General features: G+C 47.6%; 1 protein-coding gene across 1 annotated transcript in view; it reads right to left on the reverse strand.

The window, feature by feature from the left end:
- The window catches only part of BMERB1 (bMERB domain containing 1), a 167,247-nt gene that overhangs the window by 65,306 nt on the left and 81,196 nt on the right, over positions 1-20,745 (reverse strand). Inside the window, exon 2 of the mRNA XM_012477438.2 lies at positions 4,609-4,732. Within this exon, the coding sequence (XP_012332861.1) occupies positions 4,609-4,732 (124 nt within the window). The remainder of the gene's footprint in view (positions 1-4,608; positions 4,733-20,745) is intronic.

The raw sequence follows: 20,745 nt of genomic DNA on the forward strand, positions 1-20,745 counted from the left end.
TATAGCAGGGAAGAAATGTAACAATGTGTAAGGAAAGAGGAATTAGGGAGGGGCAAGGAAGCCAACATGATGAATGAGGGGTCTTGCATCTCATTGTCTGAATGGGGCAATCTGGCGAGTTTCAGTTATTTGATACTTTTTTGAGAGGCCTGGGGGTCCTTTCCTGAGTAAGGAACTCAGATAAAACAAATGTAAACTCTAAGCTTTAAGATCAGAAAAGTCAACTTCTGTGTTTATCAGAAAGAACATCTATGATGGGACTATTGGGTCAGTTTCAGTGGTACAGAAAAGTCCAAAGCCTGACTGAATAGAATTCATCCAAGTTCCACCATACACAATTCAAGATGGCAGAACAAGATAAGGCCCAGTGTGGGAATGGGGGTGTCCAATCGGAAGTTTGTCCTTGCATTGTAGAAGAGTAAGGCAAAGAGAAAAGGGGTCCTGGCATGGAGAATAAAGATAACAGAATAGCCTCAAGTTAAGGGTTCTGACCCCCAAGACAGACATCTTGGGTTCAAATCCTGTTGCTACTTCATCCTAGCTGGTGACCTTTAACAAGACACTCTGCCTCTCCCACCTCAATTTCCTCACTCACTAAATAGAAGAAAGAAATAGAACTCACTCTATTGGGGTTCTTGCGAGGACTCGGGAAGCTAAAATTAAGGGGTGAATGCATGAAGGGATGTAGCACTCAGTGTGGCATGTCAGTGCCCGTGGGAAACAGCAACTCTGTGTGCTCTGTCATGCGCCCAAGGTCACAGACCAAGGACGTAGGAGAGCCAGGATGATGACCTCTGATCCCACATCTCCCGAGTTCTCACTGGTTCCCTGGGAGAAGGGGAATCTCCCTCTTCCTCCTCCTCACTGTCTTGGCAGGAAAAGAGGGAGAACAGACAGAGGCTGTGGATCTTGGGGGAAAGGACAAGGTAAATCAGCCAAGAAAAAGCAAGCCCATGAAATAATCTAAATGTCAGGCTGCCAGGGTGTTGAGGGTGCGACAGGCAGCCCACCCTGGACTCATGCTTAAAAGTCAGTGCAGGCCGGGCATGGTGGCTCACGCCTGTAATCCCAGCACTTTGGGAGGCCAAGGAGGGTGGATCACTTGAGGCCAGAAGTTCAAAACCAGCCTGGCCAACATCGTGAAGCCTCATCTCTACTAAGAATACAAAAAATAGCCAGGTGTGGTGACAGGCACCTATAGTCCCAGCTACTTGGGAGGCTGAGGCACAAGAATCACTTGAACCCAGGAGGCAGAGGTTGCAGTGAGCCAAGACTGCACCACTCACTCTAGCCAAGGCAACAGAGCGACACCCAGTCGCAAGAAATAAAAATAAAAGAGTCTGAGGTGGGCAGATCGCAATGTAAGGAGTTCGAGACCAGCCTGGCCAATTTGGTGAAACCCCATCTCTATTAAAAATACAAAAAAAAATTAGCCGGGCATGGTGGCAAATGCCTGTAAATCCCAGCTACTTGGGAGGCTGAGAATTGCTTGAACCTGGGAGGTGGAGGTTGCAGTGAGCTGAGATCGCGCCACTGCATTCCAGCCTGGGCAACAGAGTGAGACTCTGTCTCAAAAAAGTAAAGGAAATAAAGAATCAATGCAGCAGGAAGCCGTGGAAGTGAGACACATTCTCAACCATGAAATAGGGTCTCACTCATATTGTCTCTGCAGCAGCTGATGGGTATTAAGGTGATTACCTCGCAGCAGGTGTGACAAAACCAATCTCAACGCAGCTATTACACTGTGGTCACTGGGAGGCTTTCAGCTGAGGGCTGTCACATTCCTGTCATTTCAAGCTTCCTTGCCTGAGCCTGAAGATGATCAGTAGGGTCTGAATTTTTTTTCTCTCTGTCCTACTCTATGCCAAGAGTGTCTCACGTGTATGTGTGTGTGTGTGGGTGTGTGTAAGAGGATCGTTGGGGTAAGGATGGAGTGAGAAAAAATAATTTATTGCACATTTGACATATATTCATGAACCTAAGTGCCAGGCAGTGTTCAAAATGCTGAGAAGACATGAGGAAGTTGTATAAGGTCTCTGCCCTCATGGAGCTTATCAGCTTGAAGGAATTATTTTGGTAGTTAGAGTCAAAGTTTCCTTTTCCCTCTGCTTCCCTCCCCTCCCCTTCCCTCCCCTTCCCTCCTCTCCCCTTCCTTTCCCTTCCTCCCTCCCTTCCTTCCTCCCTTCCTTCTTTCCTTCCCTGATTCATTTAATAAATATTCTGGAATCAGACTGTATCTTAGCTTGGCTACTTATTAGCTAATGCGGTATTGGGCAAATTTCTTAACCTCCCATTCCTTCCCATTGAGGACCCGCTCACAGGATAAGCCCCACAGCTTCAGGAAAAACCAGCTCTGAGAAAGAGCCGAGAAACTGAATTCAAGCAGGGACTTGGCTCAAATCCTGTTGGGCTGGCGGGCTGAGGATGCTGGATGAGGAGTTTGTGCAGATCTGAGCGTGCTGCATCCTTTGTCCTGGCAGCCTTAGAGTCCACTGTGTATCTCTGAGACTGATGAGGCAGGTGCACCTCGGGGCAGGCTACACACCGTGCAAGTTGGAGCTTGGTTGGGGAGCATCATCATCAACTGATACTGTCCGTAGGACCCCATTCCAGCAAGATATCTGGGGGCCTAGAAGGGGGTTCCTTCCCTGGAGAATGTGACAGAGTCCCTGATCTATGTCCTAACAACACTCAGGTCCTTCTGTATCCTTTAGATAATTTGATTTATCCAAGAATCTACTGTTGACACTTGGCCTGAAGTGGTCAGACTCATGGGCTTGATGAGGAAATTCAGTGAGATCACAAGCCAAGAGCTTAGGGCAGAGCTGCTGCTTAAGAAATGCTAGCTATTCTTGTCCTTAAGCCCTGGCTAAGTGCCAGGCATGTGCACATCTATTCATACACGTGCATGCACACACACACACATACACATACACACACACACATATCCACACACACATCCACATACCCACACCCCCCACACACACACCTATACACCGCATTCACACACATACACATACACACGTACACCCACACCCACACATCCATACACATCCACACACACATCCACAAACACAGACACATCCACACACAGACACACCCACACACAGACACATCCACACAAGCACACATCCACACACACATCCACACACACATATCCACACACCCACACACCTCATTCACACACACACCACACACACATCCACATATCCACACATCACATCCACACACACATCCACACACCACACACACATATCCACACATCCACACCCGCACATCCACACACCACACACACATATCCACACATCCACACATCTACACACACATCCATATACCACATCCACACACCACATCCACACACACAGACATATATCTACATATCTGCACACACACATCCACACACATATATCCACACCCGCACACCCCATTCACACACATACACAGACACATCCACACCCGTACACATCCACACACACCCACACACACACAAGAGGTTTTGATCTCTTGACTTCATGATCTGGCTGGCTTGGCCTCCCGAAGTGCTGGGATTACAGGCATGAGCCACTGTGCCTGGTCAGAACCCAACTTTTTAAATGAGAGTCTGTCTTGAAAGACACCTGCAACTCTTCAGGAATGCTGTGCTGTGTAGATAAGGAGTGTTCAACCCACCTGACTCTGATGTTGCTAGGGACCCCATATCATTATTTTCCCCCATTTTAGAAATGTGGGAACTGAAATTCAGAGAGTCCACACAACCTGCCCAAGCTGATCGGCTTTTAAGAAAAATCTCAGGCCTATCTGAGAGCAGAGTGTGTGCTTGTGAAAGACCCCAGCACAGGGTACCACCTCTGCGTTCTGTCCCTCTTTCTTTTCCGTGGGTGATACAGAAAGAGCTGGGGTTTTGGAGTCAGATTGGCCTGAATTCAATTCCAACTTCAGGGTTGTGGGAAGTAGAAAAGTTCCTTTTAAAGTTTCCTTTCTCGTTAAAGAATAAGTGTGCAAATAACTTTGTTAAGCCCTATCCTATGTAGCTGTTAGACATGCCATGCTTACAGGCATATATTACACTCTATGTCCTTGTACTTTAACCAAGATATCTGTGCTGGATGTGCTCAAAGGCATGTCTTAGCTCCCCATTGCTTTTACCTGTTTAGAAAAGGTTTAAGTTATTAGCCAATTGGGTTTTAGTTTAGATTGTGAGGTCTGGCTCCAGCCAAGAAATCAGACACAGCAGTAAGGATGACCCCAAATGCGTAAGAAATAAATTTGTGTGTTTTCCTTTGCTCATTGTACTCTTGCGGCAAAACGGCTAGCAAGAGTACCCTTCCTGCAGTCCGGGAAGTAAAAATTGCGTTGCTGAAAGATCCTTTGTCTCAGTGCTAATTTTTCTTTGTGGCACAGAGCATCTATTTCCAACAAGGGTCTTGCTTAAAATAGGAGATAACAATACCCACTTCTCTGGGTGGTCATGACAATCAAACGAGGCTTTTAAAACATGCATAATGCCTTTATCTCACTGCCCAGCACACAGTAGGTGATCAATCAATATTAGATTTTCCTCTCTCCTCCACACCCTTCTTTTCTCAGTCACATCCCCAAAACACTCACATGAACCTGAGCTCAGACTCCCGGCGGACCAAGACTTCCCGGAGACGCTGAATTTTTGCCATCTCCAGCTCAATCTCCTCCGGCATCATGGTTGTCTCCGCCATGGAGATGATGTCCAGCTGATCTGTGCAGGAGACACGAAACGCAAGCGTCAGGACCCCAAGGCTGCACTGTGGGGCAGACCTGATACCGTTCCAGGCCACAGGCTTTCCCGAGACCCTCATATGCCTCGAGGGCACACAGACCTCGGCCTGTGCTGCAAATGCGTATCCATGAGTGTACCTTTTGGAAACCAGAAAACATATTTTCCACAGGAACTTTGCTTTTTTTGTGTGTGAGACAGAGTCATGCTCTGTTGCCCAGGCTGGAGTGCAGTGGCGTGATCTCGATCTCAGCTCACTGCAACCTCTGCCTCCCAGGTTCAAGTGATTCTCCCACCTCAGCCTTCTAAGTAGCTGGAATTACAAGTGTGCACCACCAGGCCTGGCTAATTTTTGTATTTTTAGTAGAGATGGGGTTTCACCGTGTTGGTCAGGCTGGTCTCAAACTCCTGAGGTCAAGTGATCCGCCTGCCTCCACCTCCTGAAGTGCTGGGATTACAGGCATGAGCCGTTGCACCGGCCGGGAACTTTGTTATGATGGCTGGTGGAGGTTCACAAGGGGGCTCACAAAAGCCTGATGAAGGCCTTGTCAGCGCCTTCCTAGTCCCAAATTCTGAGCATCTGCTCCCGCTGACCACTTTGCCCTGTGCTCTAAGCCTCCAAGACCAAGGCCGACTCTAGGCAGAACAAAGTTTTATCAGCTACTACTAATAAGTAATATAAATATTTTTTCGTTTGTTTTTGAGACTGGGCTTCACTCTGTCATCCAAGCTGGGGTGCAGTGGTGCAATCATAGCTCACTGCAGCCTCGAACCCTGGGCTCAAGGGATCCTTCCGCCTCCGTCTCCCAAGTATCTGGGACTACAGGCTCACCTATGTAAATTTTTAAGTTTTATTTTTTGTAGAGATAGGGCTTCACTATGCTGCGCAGGCTGGTCCCAAACTGCTGGCCTCAGGCAATCCTTTCAACTTGGCTTCCAGAAGGGCTGGGATTACAAGCGTGAGCATATATACATATACATACATATGTGTGTATATATGAATATATATGGTTTTTTATATATAATATGTATAACAGACACAGACACTTTTTTTTTGTTTGTTTGTTTGTTTGTTTGTTTGTTTTAGACGGAGTCTCACTCTGTCACCCAGGCTGGAGTACAGTGGCACAATCTTGGCTCACTGCAACCTCCACCTCCCGGGTTTGAGCTACTCTCCTGGCTCAGCCTCCGGAGTAGCTGGGATTACAGGTGTGTGCCACCACGCCAGGCTAATTTTTGTATTTTTAGTAAAGATAGGGTTTCACCATGTTGGCCAGGCTGGTCTCGAACTCCTGACCTTGTGATCCACATGCCTTGGCCTCCCAGAGTGCTCGGATTACAGGCGTGAGCCACCACGGCTGGCCAGACACACTTTTTTAAGGCTGAAAAAGTACACTACGATGTTAGCCATTCAAATGTTAATATATATGCATGTGTGTGTATATTTATAATATTATATACATACACATCTATCCACCGTGATATGGGTCTTATTTTTATCATGAAGTTAGGATCTTACTACTTCATCACGTGTTCTTTTCACTTGGCAACACGCTGTGAGCGCTCCTGCCTGTCCCTGGATGGTCTTCCTCGGCAGCAGTGTGGAAGGCGGGGTGGTTCTCTATTTGTGGCTGTATCACGACGCGCTTAGGCAATCCACAGACATGTAGGTTGTTTCCTATTTTTCCCCACTGTAATCATGGGGAAAAAAATGTAAGAATTATTTTCACTGTAGGAATGTTCCAGTGAGGAACATTCTCAAAGCGAAATCTTTGCACACATCTACAGGGTTCCTTCTGGCTGTTTCTAGGGTGAATGGCTGAGTTTATAAGGGACATGCTATTCAAAGCCTTTGACCTGTAGTGGGGGAGGCTCATGAGAGGAGATGTTTTTGGTGTACCCTGAGACACCATCACATCACCTGCATCTGCTAACTCCCTCCACACCCAACCCCAAGCTGAAAGCCACCCCACACCGCAGTTCTACAAGGGCATCTGTCTTTTTTCCTTATCCTCAAGAAATAATCAAAGTTGGTATATCTTATACCTTTGATTTGGAAAGTTGTTCTTTTTTCTTTTCCTTTTTCTTTTTTTCTCTGAGATGAAGTCGCCCTCTGTTGCCCAGGCTCGAGGGTAGTGGCGTGATCTCAGCTCACTGCAAATTCTGCCTCCAGGGTTCAAGCAATTCTCCTGCCTCAGCCTTCTAAGTTGCTGGGATTACAGGCTCATGCCACCATGCCCAGCTAATTTTTGTATTTTTAGTAGAGTTTGGGTTTCACCATGTTGGCCAGGCTGGTCTTGAACTCCTGATCTCAAGTCATCAGCCCATCTTGGTCTCCCATAGTGCTGGGATTACAGGTGTGAGCCACCACACCGGTTTTCTTTCTTCTTTTTGTAGAAGCAAGGTCTCCCTATGTGGCCCAGACTGGTCTTGAACGTTCAGCCTCAAGCAATCCTCCTGCCTCAGCCTCCCAAAACACTGGGATTATTTACAGGTGTGGGCCAATGTGCCCAGTAAAAGTTGTCCTCTTTCTACCTGTTCGTCTCCCTCCTAGGTCCTGAGGCTCTGGCCCCTGTGTACTTGCACAGGGCTTAGGGCGCTCTGATTTCAGGTTTCCCTGAAGTCAGTCCCTGCCTGCTAGGATGTCTGGATAGAATAGCACCCTCTTCCAGGAGCTCACCTGATGCATTTGTCCACCTATGGGACTCTCCTGGACCTGGGTTTTTCAGCAGGCATTGGATTCTTGGTAAATTGGCATACCTTTCCATCACCTACCCTCTAAAGTGTCCATTCCATGTGCCAAAATTATCTGTATCCCCTCCACCGATCAAAACACCTTATTTTGCTGAGGAGACAGGAAGAAGGTACTTCTGTGGAGCTGATTCTCATATTGAAATTAATAGCCTCTCTTCATTCTCTCTAAGACGATTCCTTTTTTTTCTTTTTCTTTTTTTTTTTTTTTTGAGGCCAAGTCTTGCTCTGTTGCTCAGGCTGGAGTGCAGTGGTACAATCTTGGCTCACTGCAACCTCTGCCTCCCGAGTTCCAGCAATTCTCCTGCCTCAGCCTCCTGAGTAGCTGGAACCACAGGCACGTGCCACCATGCCTGGCTAATTTTTTGTATTTTTAGTAGAGACAGGATTTCATCATTTTGGCCAGGCTGACTTGAGAGGATCCACCAGCCTTGGCCTCCCAAAGTGTTGGGATTACAGGTGTGAGCCACCATGCCTGGCCTGACAATTCCCAGTTTTCAAGAGAAACAGTAACAAAGGCAATGGAAAAGGCCAAGCAATTATCTGGGGAGAGGAAAAAATTTGACCTGATGGTCACAGACCTGTTAAAGATTTTCTCCTCAGCTGGATGTGGTGGCTCACACCTGTAATCCCAGCACCTTGGGAGCCCGAGGTGGGTGGATCATGAGGTCAGGAGTTCAAGATCAGCCTAGCCAAGATGGTGAAACCCTGTCTCTACTAAAAATACAAAAATTAGCCAGGCATGGTGGCGTGCACCTGTAACCCCAGCTTCTCAGGAGGCTGAGGCAGGGAATTGTTTGAACCTGGCAGGAAGAGCCACCACGCCCAGCCTCTCCCTGCCTTCTAAAGATGGCAGGTCCCAAAGATTATCTGCCCACCTGGCCGAGCCTATGCCAGAGAAGGGTGAAACGGGAGACACTAGTGGAGGGAGGAGAGGGAGTGTCAAAGAGAAGCAGGTAAGAGAGAGGTCAGAGAAGCAGTCTCAGGCTGTGGCTTGGGGAGAGGACATGATGTCTATCTGCAGAGGATTTGTGGGTAACGTCTCATGTGACGTGCTGGCTAAAGATCTCCTGAGATCGGCTGGGCACGGTGGCTCATGCCTGTAATCCCAGCACTTTGGGAGGCCAAAGTGGGTGGCTCATAAGGTCAGGAGATCGAGACCATCCTGGCCAACATGGTGAAACCCTGTCTCTACTAAAAACACAAAAATTAGCCATGGTGGCATGCACCTGTAGTCCCAGCTACTTGGGAGGCTGAGACAAGAAAATCGCTTGAACCCCGGGGGCAGAGGTTGCGGTGTGCCGAGATTGTGCTACTGCACTGCAGCCTGGCTACAGAGTGAGACTACATCTCAAAAAAAAGAAAAAGAAAAAGAAAGATCTCCTGGGGTCATCTGGTTATGCTTCAAGGCCCCGGAATCCAATTTTGGGTCCTACTACTGTCCCTGACACCATGCTGAGATGGCTCCTGGGATTGGTGCAGTGAGGACGGGCTTGAGGAAGGAGGGAAGGAGGAAGGGATAGGATCGAAATATTAATACTGGTCAGGCACAGTGGCTCACGCCTGTAATCCCAGCACTTTGATAGGCTGAAATGGACGAATCACCTGAGATCAGGAGTTCGAGACCAGCACGATCAATGTGGCGAAACCCTATCTCTACTAAAAATACAAAATTTAGCCTGGCATGGTGGCAGGTGCCTGTAATTCCAGCTACTTGGGAGGCCAAGGCATGAGAATCATGTGAACCTGGGAGGCGGAGGCTACAGTGATCCGAGATCGCACTACTGCACTCCAGCCTGAGACTCTATCTGGAAAAAAAAAAAAAAGATATTGAGGGCTACTGTGTGCTGTGATGCTACCAAGCTAGAAGGCCGGCCTCCCGGAATCAGATGGCCTGGCTTTGAGTCCCAGTTTTCCTCCCTGACTGTGTGGGCTTGGGGAGTTTGTTAACCTCTCATCGGCTCCGTTTCTCGTCTGTAAAATGAGGATAGGAAGAGAGCTCACCACCCAAAACAGACATGAGGGATGAATTACCCCAGCACATCATGTTCAATATATGCTTGCAATTGCCCTCGTTACAACCGCCATCCATACCTGCTCTGCCCGTCACCTCTTTTAACCCTTGCCATAAGCCAGCAGGTTCAGTAGGTTCTCACTTTCACAAACAAAGAAACGAAGGCTCAGTGCTGGCAAGGGAAAGAGCTAAGTCCGGGTCTGGCTCCAAATTCCTGCTCTTGGACCCTCATAGCTGCCTCTGGTCCATGCAGCTGTCCTAAGTCCAACACCCCCCATTCATTCCCATCTCAGAGTCAAGTGGGGTGCCATAACAAGTCACGGCCAATGGGGAGGCTTAAAACAAGAGGAAGGCCGGGCACAGTGGCTCACGCCTGTAATCCCAGCACTTTGGGAGGCCGAGATGGGTGGATCACCAGGTCAAGAGATCGAGACTATCCTGGCCAACATGGTGAAACCCCGTCTCTACTAAAAATCCAAAAATTAGCTGGATGTGGTGGTGAGCACTTGTGATCTCAGCTACTCGGGAGGCTGAGGCAGGAGAATCACTTGAACCAGGGAGGCAGAGGTTGCAGTGAGCCGAGATCGTGCCACTGCACTCCAGCCTGGGCGACAGAGAATGCCTCCACCTGACAAAGAAACAAAGAGGAATGTAGTCTCTTGGAGTTCAGGAAGCCAGAAGCCTGAAACCAAGGTGCTGGCAGGGCCGTGCGCTCTCTGAAGTCTCTAGGGATAGATCTTTTCTTGGCTCTTGCAGCCCCTGGTGGCTCTTTGGTTTGTAGTATTAGGTTGGTGTAAAAGTTATTGCGGTTTTTGCCACAAAGTAATAGCATCACTCCAACCTCCGCCTCTGTTTTCACAGGGTCTTCCTCTGTGTGTCCCTTTCTGTCTCATTAGATTCAGGGCCCACCCTAATCCATTGTGAGCTCATCTGGATCCTCATCTGAATTACCCTGCAAAGACCTTATTTCCAAACAAGGTCCCATTCAGATGCTCAACCTCCGCCTCCCGGGTTCAAGCGATTCTCCTGCCTCAGCCTCCCAAGTAGCTGGGTCTACAGGCATGCGCCACCATGCTTGGCTAATTTTTGTATTTTTTAGTAGAGACCGGGTTTCACCATATTGGCCGGGATGGTCTCGATCTCTTGACCTTGTGATCCGCCCGCCTTGGCCTCCCAAAGTGCTGGGATTACAGGCATGAGCCACCGCGCCCAACCCTCACATTCTGAAGTTATAAGATGCACATGAACTTCAGGCCACAAACCCACAAGGATGAATGGCCATAGCCTTGCAAGCTTCCTGACAATAATGTCACTCTCTCCAGGGGCTTTACACCCTGCACATGGAGCACAGCCTTGGCTGGAAGCAGCAGGAACCCCGGGAGATGGCCAGGGAGTGAGAGAGGGAAGTGCGTGGGGCAGCTGGGGTCTGGCAAAAAACGGCTGAGTAGGGGCAGTGGCAGAAATCCTCATTTGTCACCAGCCATTGGCTACAAGACCTCGAAAGTCCTTTTACTAGGTCTTTGTATCACTTTCCTCCTGTGCACAACGATGTTCAATAGTACCTGTGCTGGAGGCTTTCTGTGTATTCTCTTATTTAATCCCTATTTTACTGATGATGACTCTGAGGCTTAGAGAAGGAGAGTGACCCAGCTGGGGCACACTGTCTCTCTCTTTTCTCCCTTTCTCCACTCACAACCACGTAACCTCAACCACGTGACCTTAACCACGCAATCCAGCCTCCTGGTGAGGGCCGAATGCATCTGTGGCTGCGAAAGTGCGTAGTTAACCACCCCACAATATGAGTATCCTTGTTTTTCTCATCACAGTTCAGATGGGCAACCTGATTTCCATGGGGCAGATGCTGAAAATGGCAACACACCCTGGGACGAGGCGTGGGACAAAGAGAATTAATCACACCCAGGAACTGGCATTTTACCTCCATCCCCGGGGGAGGGCGGAGGCGGTGGCTGCCAGGCTCCAGGTGCTTAGCTTGGATTTGGGGCAAAGAATGGAACAAAGACCTATGTTGAAAAGCCTTGTTTAAGGATGCTTTTCTTCCCCAAGAGAAAGGAACACAGTCTAAACCTTGAATCAGATACAAATTGTTAGAATCCTTTCTTGCCGTAAGGCTGTCTCTGCACCAGGCACTGTGCTGGGCTCATTGTAAACCTCATCTCCTTTTTTTTTTTTGAGACAGGATCTCGCTCTGTCTCCCAGGCTGGAGTGCAGTGGCCTGATCTCAGCTCACTGTAGCCTCAGCCTCCCAGGCTCAAGCAATCCTCTCACCTCAGCCTCCTGAGTAGCTGAAATTACAGGTTCGCTCCACCACACCCAGCTAATTTTTTTGTGTTATTGTAGAGACCGGGTTTTGCCGTGTTGCCCAGGCTGGTCTCCAACTCCTGAGCTCTGGTGATCCGCCCGCCTCAGCCTCCCAAAGCGATTACTGGAATGAATCTCATCTCATTTAGTCTTTTACAATCCCCTAAGCTAGGGGTTGATAACCTAGGCCAGGGGACCAAATCCAGCCCAAAGCTTGACATTGTAAGTGGAGTTGCTCTGGATCACTGATCACGCTCATCCATTATTGCTGGCTGCTTTTGCATGGCAAAACTGAATAGTTGCCACAGAGACTCCCTGGCCCATGACACCTCAAATATTTTCTACCTGGCTCTATGGAAAAAGTTGGCCAACCCCTGTCCTGGGTGAGATACTGTAATTTCTCCAGTTTGTTTGTTTGTTTTGAGAGACAGTTTCGCTCTGTTGCCAGGTGCCAGGCTGGAGTGCAGTGGCGCGAGCTTGGCTCACTGCAACCTCTGCCTCCCGGGTTCAAGCAATGCTCCTGCCTCAGCCTCCCAAGTGGCTGAGACTACAGGCGCGTGCCACCACGCCCAGCTAATTCTTTTTTTAAGTAGAGACAGGGTTTCACCATATTGGCCAGGATGGTCTCGATCTCTTGACCTCGTGTTCCGCCTGCCTTGGCTTCCCAAAATGCTGGGATTACAGGTGTAAGCTACCACACCTGGCCAATTTCTCCAGCTTAAAGGTTATGAAAGCCAGGTTTATCCAGTAACGATAATAACTAACATTTGTCGAGCATTTATCACATGCCACAACCTGTGCGTTACCTTATCTGATTCTCAAAACAGCCCTGGGTGGTCAGTGCTATTATCCCATTTCACAGATGGGGAAGTCAAGGCTCAGGAAAGGGAGTTAGTGAGGGAGATTTAAAACAAGGTCTGTCCTACTCCAAAGCTCTTGTAATCAACCATATTCCTGTAAGAACCACCTCTCTATATAAGTACCATCATCATTGTAACAAAGATTGTATTGCTTTAGACACAGAAGGAGTAGTTATTCTCAGACGTTAGTTAGCGGGCATGGTGAATATCTAGGATGATTGTTTAAGAAAAAATTCCCTGCCTCCACCTCCAGGGATTAGGATAAATCGGGGTTGAGGTATCCTGTCCAGGGAGCTTCATAAAGGAGGTCTTCAGATCAAACTTAAAAATGCTGATACAGGACCTGAATAAATGAGTATCTCACATGATCGGTTTTTTCCCAGTCTGAACTTGTGTAATTAGCCTGATAGGCTGTTCCTTTCTTGATCACATATTTCAGCTAGAAGTCAGGCATCCAACAGCTGCCAAGGAACGTCTCCACAAGGAGACAAATCATGGGAGGAGACGGGAGGAGCATTTCAAGCTGACTAGCTAGAGACAACGGCCGCCACGAGCCTCTTGTGCATACTTCCAAGCAAGAGTTGCTTGCTCTGTGCAAAGAGCAGAGCATGTAGCCACAGACGTCCCCAGGACTCCAACTGCCATTGCTGTCACTGAGCTTTCAGGAGCTGAGTCACTTCTGGGGGAAGAGGTAGCTAAATCCATCTTCCCATCCCCAAATGCCACCCCAGGGAGGTGCGTGCTTCCTGAGCGGTGGCACCAGCAAACAAGCACTGAGTACCCGGGCAGCACTGGGGCGTGCCAACAGGTTTAATCACTGATCTCAAAACAAAAAGTAAGGCTACCCAGGAACAGGAGTGGTGGACGTGATGGAGGACGAAGGCTGGTGATCTAGAAACTTCTAGTTTAAATATAAGCTTGGAGGGTTAAACTGCTGGGGAACCAGAAAGATACCTTCCCTAGCCCATCTTTTCCAATCAGGGGTCATGGTAAGAATTTAAGCCCAGGATGCCCGGCACAACCCCTCTTTTTACTTCTGCTTCATAACTTTCTTTGCCTAGTACCGGCCCCAGAGTGCACTCATTTTGGGCATTTACCATGAGCCATGATCTAGTTCATATCAAGCACTTTCTGGATTAGTAAAATGAGGCTTAGAGAGGTCATAAATGAGGGGTCAAACTCACTCACTCAATTGTTAAAGACACACCAGGGGTTCTGTCTAGATCCATTTACTCGCTGCAGAGAAAGCCAATCACTGACACAATGAGTATTGCCAGGGAAAAAGGCTTTAATTGGGTGCTGCAGCTGAGGAGATGGAAACTCAGCCTCAAATCTGTCTCCTCAACCCACTAAAATTAGAGGTAGCAAGGAAGAAATGTAACCATGTGTTACATTGTGATATATCCCTATTCTTTTTTTTTCTGGGAAAAAAGGATTAGGAAGGGGTAAGGAAGAGAATCTGGTCAACAGGATGCAGGTGGTGGGTTAGGCAATCCTGATGGTTGAGGAGTCTGGTATTTAATTGTCTACACGTGGTGATCTGGTAAATTTCAATTCCTTAATACTATCTGGGCGGCCTGCAGGTCAGTTTCTTGAGAACAGAACTCAGGTAAGATAAATGTAACTTTCTCAAATTTAAAGATTAAGAGGGTCAATTTTTATGTTTATTGAAAAGGAATCATAAACACTTCGAAGGGAGCAGTTGGGCCAGTGGCACAATGAGTGGTGGGGCTGAAACTCAAGCCCAGATCTGTCTGATCCCACTGCCCGTGCTCTAAGGTCAGAAGAGCTACAGAACAGTGTTTCCAAAACTCTCAACACTGCGTAGAATTCACCCTGACTACATATTCTGTGCTCTGTCATGTAGTACTCAATATGTCATGACATTTGCTTTTTTTACTCGGATTTTATAAAGGAAATATCATATGACATCCACAGATAATAAGTGACTCTTACTTGGCATAATTAGAAAATAGCCGTAAAAATAAACCTGATGAAAACAAAGCAATACTGTTAAATTCGGACTAAATACCATCTAGCATTCTTAAGGTTCAGATAGAAGCTTGAATTTTCTTTCTTAACAAGGTGAATCAGCATTAAAGACAAAGCTAGCACCAAATTGTGGCTTTCTCCTTTTGGTAATCAGAAAGGTTGATAACCAGGGGGAAAAACAAGTAGCTTTCCTGAAGGGTAAAACAATTAATTGCTGTTTGATGCTACAAGATTAGAGTACCACTGGGGGTACCTATCCTATCCCCTGTTGTAGAATGGAATTCTAGTCCTTTGCATTGGAAAGGTCTTAAAGGTCTTTTTGGTCGGCCTCATACCCATGTTGGATAGGATGTAAAATGACTTGGCAAGATATGGTTCTGAGGGTCCCTCAATAAACAGTTCTCATTGAAAATTCAATGAGGGCCAGGCGCGGTGGCTCATGCCTGTAATCCCAGCACTTTGGGAGGCCGAAGTGGGCCAATCACGAGGTCACAAGATCGGCCAGCATGGGGAGACCCAATGTCTACTAAAAATACAAAAATTAGCTGGGCGTGGTGGTGTGTGCCTGTAGTCCCAGCTACTCGGGAGGCTGAGGCAGGAGAATCACTTGAACCCGGGAGGCGGAGGTCACAGTGGGCCGAGATCGCACCACTGCACTCCAGCCTGGCGACAGAGCAAGTTTCTGTCAAAAAAGAAAGAAAGAAAGAGGGAGAGAAAGAAAGAAAAGAAAATTAAATGGGAACTCAAGCTGAAAGGACAATTCTCAGCCATGGGTTAAGTCCTACCCAAAGAGGAATCTGTCATTTTGAGCGATTATTTCAACTCGGCTCATATAGCAAAGGCAATTAAATGAAGGGCTGGGGCTATTCATGTCATCATTGGAATATACTTGGGCCAGAGAGGTTGCATTTAGGCTTGATATGAGGGACTGGGGTAGGGGGAGTCAGTGTTGGGGGAGAACCAACTTTCACCTAATATGTCCCTTTCTCTTATTTGGGTTTTTAAATACTTTTTATTTTGGCATAATTTTAGATTTATAGAAAATTTGGCTGGATGCAGTGGCTCATGTCTGTACTCACAGTGGTTCGGGAGGCTTAGGGAAGAGGATCACTTGAAGTCAAGAGTTTAAGACCAGCCTGGACAACATAGCAAGACCCCATCTCTACAAAAATGAAATGTAAACATTAGCCGGGTGTGATGGCACGTGACTGTGGTCCCAGCTCCTTGGGAGGCTGAAGTGACAGGATTGCTTGGGTCCAGGAGTTTGAGTCTTCAGTGAGCTATGATGGTGCCACTCCACTCCTGGATGACAGACTAAGTCACTATTTCTAAAATTTTTTTTTTTTAGAAATAGTGTCTTAGTCTGTCACCCAGGCTGGAGTGGAGTGGCACCATCATAGCTCACTTTGGGCTGGGTGTGGTAGCTCACGCCTGTAATCCTAGCACTTTGGGAGGCCAAGGTGGGAGGATCACTTGAGCCTAGGAGTTTGAGACCAGCCTGGGCAACATAGTGAGACCCCATCTCTATTAATAAATAAATAAATAAATAATTTCTAAAAAAAAAAAAAAAAAAGATTTTAAGAAAAGTTGCAAAGAGCATACAGAATTCCCCTCTACTCCTCACTCAATTTCCGCTATTGTTAACATTACCAAGAAGCTGACGTTGGTGCATTGTTATTAACTATATTGATTGAAATTTTACCAATTTTACCAGTGGTCAGATGCTACCTTTTCAAAACATTTAAAATTAAAAAGGGAGAAAAGAAAAGGGGTTGATGTGTGCAGGCACCACGGGGAGCCAGGTCAGCCTTTGAAGAGAACAAGAGAGGGGCGTGGTGCTGGGTGTGGGCGCTGGGGTTTCAGAGCCCAGTTCTCATGCTTGACTCATCCATCAGTGACTCTGGGTGCCTCAGTTTCTTTATTTGTCACACTGGGGAACAATCATACCCATCTCACAGGTGATTAATGTAAGTGCCAAGCATATAGAAAGTTCTCTGTAAGTACATTTGCTCTTACATCCACCAAATAACTATGCATCAAGAACCTGCTTTGTGGAGGACCTGGCTCTAAGCCATAGGGTTGGAGCAATGAGCGAAACAGACACAAACCTCTGTCTTTGTGGACCTGAGCTTCTAGCAAGAGGCTTACACCGCTGGGGAGAAAACTTGCTCTAAGAATCTGTAGGGGCCACTGGCTCAAGACAGACGTCGCTTCAAGTCCTGGCTCTACCACTAATAGTGCGACCCGGGCAAATGACTTGATCGCCCCAAGACTCAGTTTCCTCTTCTGTGAAATGGGAACAGTAACTCCTACCTCATGAAGTTGCTGCTGTAGGGATGAAATAGAATAATACATTTACCCCTCAGTATCCTTGTGGGATTGGTTCCAGGCCTCCCTGTGGATACCAAAAGCCTTGGATGTTCAAGTTCCTGATACAACGCAGTGTAATATTTGCATATAACCTCCACACATCCTCCTGTAGACTTTCAATCATCTCTAGATGGCTTATAATCCCTAATGTGATGCCTACACATCACTTCATTTACATAGATTCAGCGTAGTACTCAAAAGTTTTGCTTCTTGGAAATTTGCAGATTTTTTTGTGAATATTTTCTATCTACAATTGGTTGAATCTGCAAATGCGGAACCCACAGATACAGAGGACCAACTGTATACATCATGTGCTTGGTGGAGTACCTGGACCAACTGTATACATCATGTGCTTGGTGGAGTACCTGGACCAACTGTATACATCATGTGCTTGGTGGAGTACCTGGACCAACTGTATACATCATGTGCTTGGTGGAGTACCTGGACATCACAAACAGTGGTCAGTAGCATTATTCCCGCCATCACATTGCCTTTCTCTGCAAGAAGCCAGACTAACACTGGGGAGGAAGTAAAATCAGAGCGACCATCAGATTTGAAGAACACAGACTCATGGTCATGGAAGCCATCTCTGCACCCCTCTAGGTGAGACCACAGCCCTGCAGCTCCAACAGACCCACACCTGCCCTGAGAGGAGACTCTAGAGGGGCCCCCACCAGCCTGTTGTCAGGGAGCCCGTTCCTGGTATTGGCCCAACGGGAAGTCTGGATTCCCAAGAGATAGATCTGCACCCCTTGACCAGGGAACCAACATCTGAAGGCATTTCAAAGGCTCCTGGTGGCACTCCAGCCTTCATTGTCATCAATCGTTCATGTAGGAAAGCAGCTCATTCCAACCCCCAAGCATCCTATTATGGGATGCACCAAGCACCTCGCCTTCTTTCTATAATGTGGATGTAATGGGAAGCCGCCCGTTGCTTTTAATGAGTCACCATTTCCCAAAGAGATGAAGTCACTGCTTTTAACTCAGAAGTTCCTGGCTGCTCCTTTTCCCCCAGCCTGCCTTGTGGAGAAGATGGCACTGGATCCCTGAGAGCGATCATATGTTTCCTTGCACTCTGCCATCCCATACATCCTGTCTCTGTGACCCCACACGGAAGATTTTGCAGCTGAGGACACTGACAGCCTTCAGATCCTGGCTATGATTCTTATTCTCCAATGGCACCTCAGGCACACTTTTTTAACTTCTCTGGATTTCTGTTTTCCCAGCCACATCTGACATGTCAAAGGACACAAAAGTAATCAGGGAGGACACAGCAACAGCGGGTGAAGACGTAGGCGTTGGCCTTTAGCAGACGTGAGTTGACGCCCGGCGCTGCGTCTTTCTAATGGCCGACCTTGGCAAATGCCCTAACCTCTCTGAGCTTCAGTTTCCTGTAAATCGGGGGTCATAAAAGAGAGAATGTACAGACCAGCACAGTCCAACTGAAAAACACTACCACACATGTAATTTTGAACATTCCAGGAACCACATTCTTAAAAAAAGAGCTGGGTGCAGAGGCACATGCCTGTAATCCTAGCCCTTTGGGAGGCTGAGGCGGGCGTATCACTTGAGGTCAGGAGTTCAAGACCAGCCTGGCCAATATGGCAAAACCCTGTCTCTCCTAAAAATACAAAAATTAGCCGGGCATGGTGGCAGGTAGGTGCCTATAATCCCAGCTACTCAGGAGGCTGAGGCAAGAGAACTGCCTGAACCTGGGAGGCGGAGGTTGCAGTGAGGCAAGATCACACCACTGTGCTCCAGCCCAGGCGACAGAATGAGACTCTGTGTCAAAAAAACAAAACTAAAACTAACAAGAGGTGGTTACAGAGGCACGTGCCTGTAGTCCCAGCTGCTCTGAAGGCTGAGGCAGGGGGATCGTTTGAGTCCAACCTAGGCAACATAGCAACAGGACCCTGTGTCTTAAAAACAAGAACAAAGATAAAAAGAAATGGGAGAGATTAATTTCAGTAACATATTTTATTTAATCCAATAGATCTAAAGGATTATCAGTTCAAAATGTAATCAGTATTTTAAAGATATAAATCAGATGTTTTATATCCTTTTTGTAGGGAGTATGGGCGTCTCAAGTCCAGTATGTATTTTTTACCCTTTGAATAGATCTCAATTTAGGCCAGGCGCAGTGGCTCACACCTGTAATCCCAGCACTTTGGAAGGCTGAGGCAGGCAGATCACCTGAGGTCAGGAGTTCGAGACCAGCCTGGACAGCATGGTGAAACCCTATCTCTACTAAAAATACCAAAATTAGATAGGTCTGGTGGCACATGCCTGTAGTCCCAGCTACTCGGGAGGCTGAGGCAGGAGGATCACTTGAACCTGGGGGATGGAGTTTGCAGTGAGCCAAAATTGTGCCACTGCACTCCAGCTTGGGTGACAGAGTGAGACTCCGTCTCAAAACTAAATAAAGAATTGATTTCAATTTGGAATGGCCACATTTCAAGTGCTTTCCAGTCCCAAGGCCTTGTTCACTATCCTGGGACACTCTGTTCCTCCGTTTCCTTCTTTTCTCCCTGATACCTTCCCCTTCCTCAAAGATTCTGTCTCCCTGAGGTTTCTCCATTTCAGGACTCTTCTGCCTTCTCTTTTAACCACTCTCATTAGAGGGCTTCTGATGGACCCTCTCATCCCACCTCCAGCCCCCAGCAGCCTATAGGTGGCCCTGCCTTTGGTCAGGGGCTCAGCAGGTTCAACCTGTGTGGAACCCCAGGTCACATGGGACCCTCCCCTCCAGCAGGGACTGTGAGGAAACCCTTAGAAGGAGCATGTGGGGTGCAGGCCGCACAGGTTATCTGTCCCCTAAATCCTGATAGGACTGGCTCGGCTGTGATCCAGAATCATGCAGAAAGTATGCCTGACATCAGCTCTCTCAGGCAGTGCAGTCTGTCGGGAGCCAGGAAGGTGGGGGTAAGGACACAGGTATCTCTGTGGAGGGGACTCCACCTCTGGCGTCTGAAGAAAGGCGCCAGAAAACCGGAGACTGACCGTGAGAAGTTGCAAAGAGCATACAGAATTCCCTGCTACTCCTCACTCCATTTCCACTATTTGTTAATGTTACCAAGAAACGGACATTGGTGCATTGCTATTAACTATATTGATTGAATATATTGATTGAGTGATAAGGGGCGGGTGGGATTTTCCTGTACTTTCATCCCTTTGTTTCCCCACTCCCTCCCCGCACTCCTTGCCTGGAGCTAGAAGGTCTTTGGTGAGCTGAAGGAGACAGCTTATTAAATAATAATGACATGGCATCTTCCCACAAGAAGCGGTCAGGGTTGGCAAGAGAAAAACTCATCTTTCAGATTCTCTGAACAACCTGAATGATGAGCTGGAAGAAATGTCCAGAGCTGCAGAATTCGAACACTCTCCCTCCAGGAAAGAACTGGGAGGAAGGAAAGGGAGGCAGACAGCAGGTGTCCACGGATGCCCATCCCAGGAGGACTCTGGGAGAAGCTGTGGTCCTTCCTCCTTCATGACCCACAAGGGTATGCAGAACTGGTTGATAGTAGGAATTTCTTTCTACAAACAGGCTCTTCCTCTTTGACCTCCCAGAAGTCCCAGATCTAAGAGGTCCGGGTACAAAGAAACTACAAAGGAGAGCATTTGATGCCCTTGACTTTTTTTTTTTTTTTGAGACGGAGCCTTGTTCTGTCACCCAGGCTGGAGTGCAGTGA

The sequence above is a fragment of the Aotus nancymaae genome, unplaced genomic scaffold (assembly GCF_030222135.1).
Source record: "Aotus nancymaae isolate 86718 unplaced genomic scaffold, 86718_ANA_hifiasm-v0.15.2.pri h1tg000049l, whole genome shotgun sequence".
In the NCBI taxonomy this organism is placed as follows: domain Eukaryota; kingdom Metazoa; phylum Chordata; class Mammalia; order Primates; family Aotidae; genus Aotus; species Aotus nancymaae.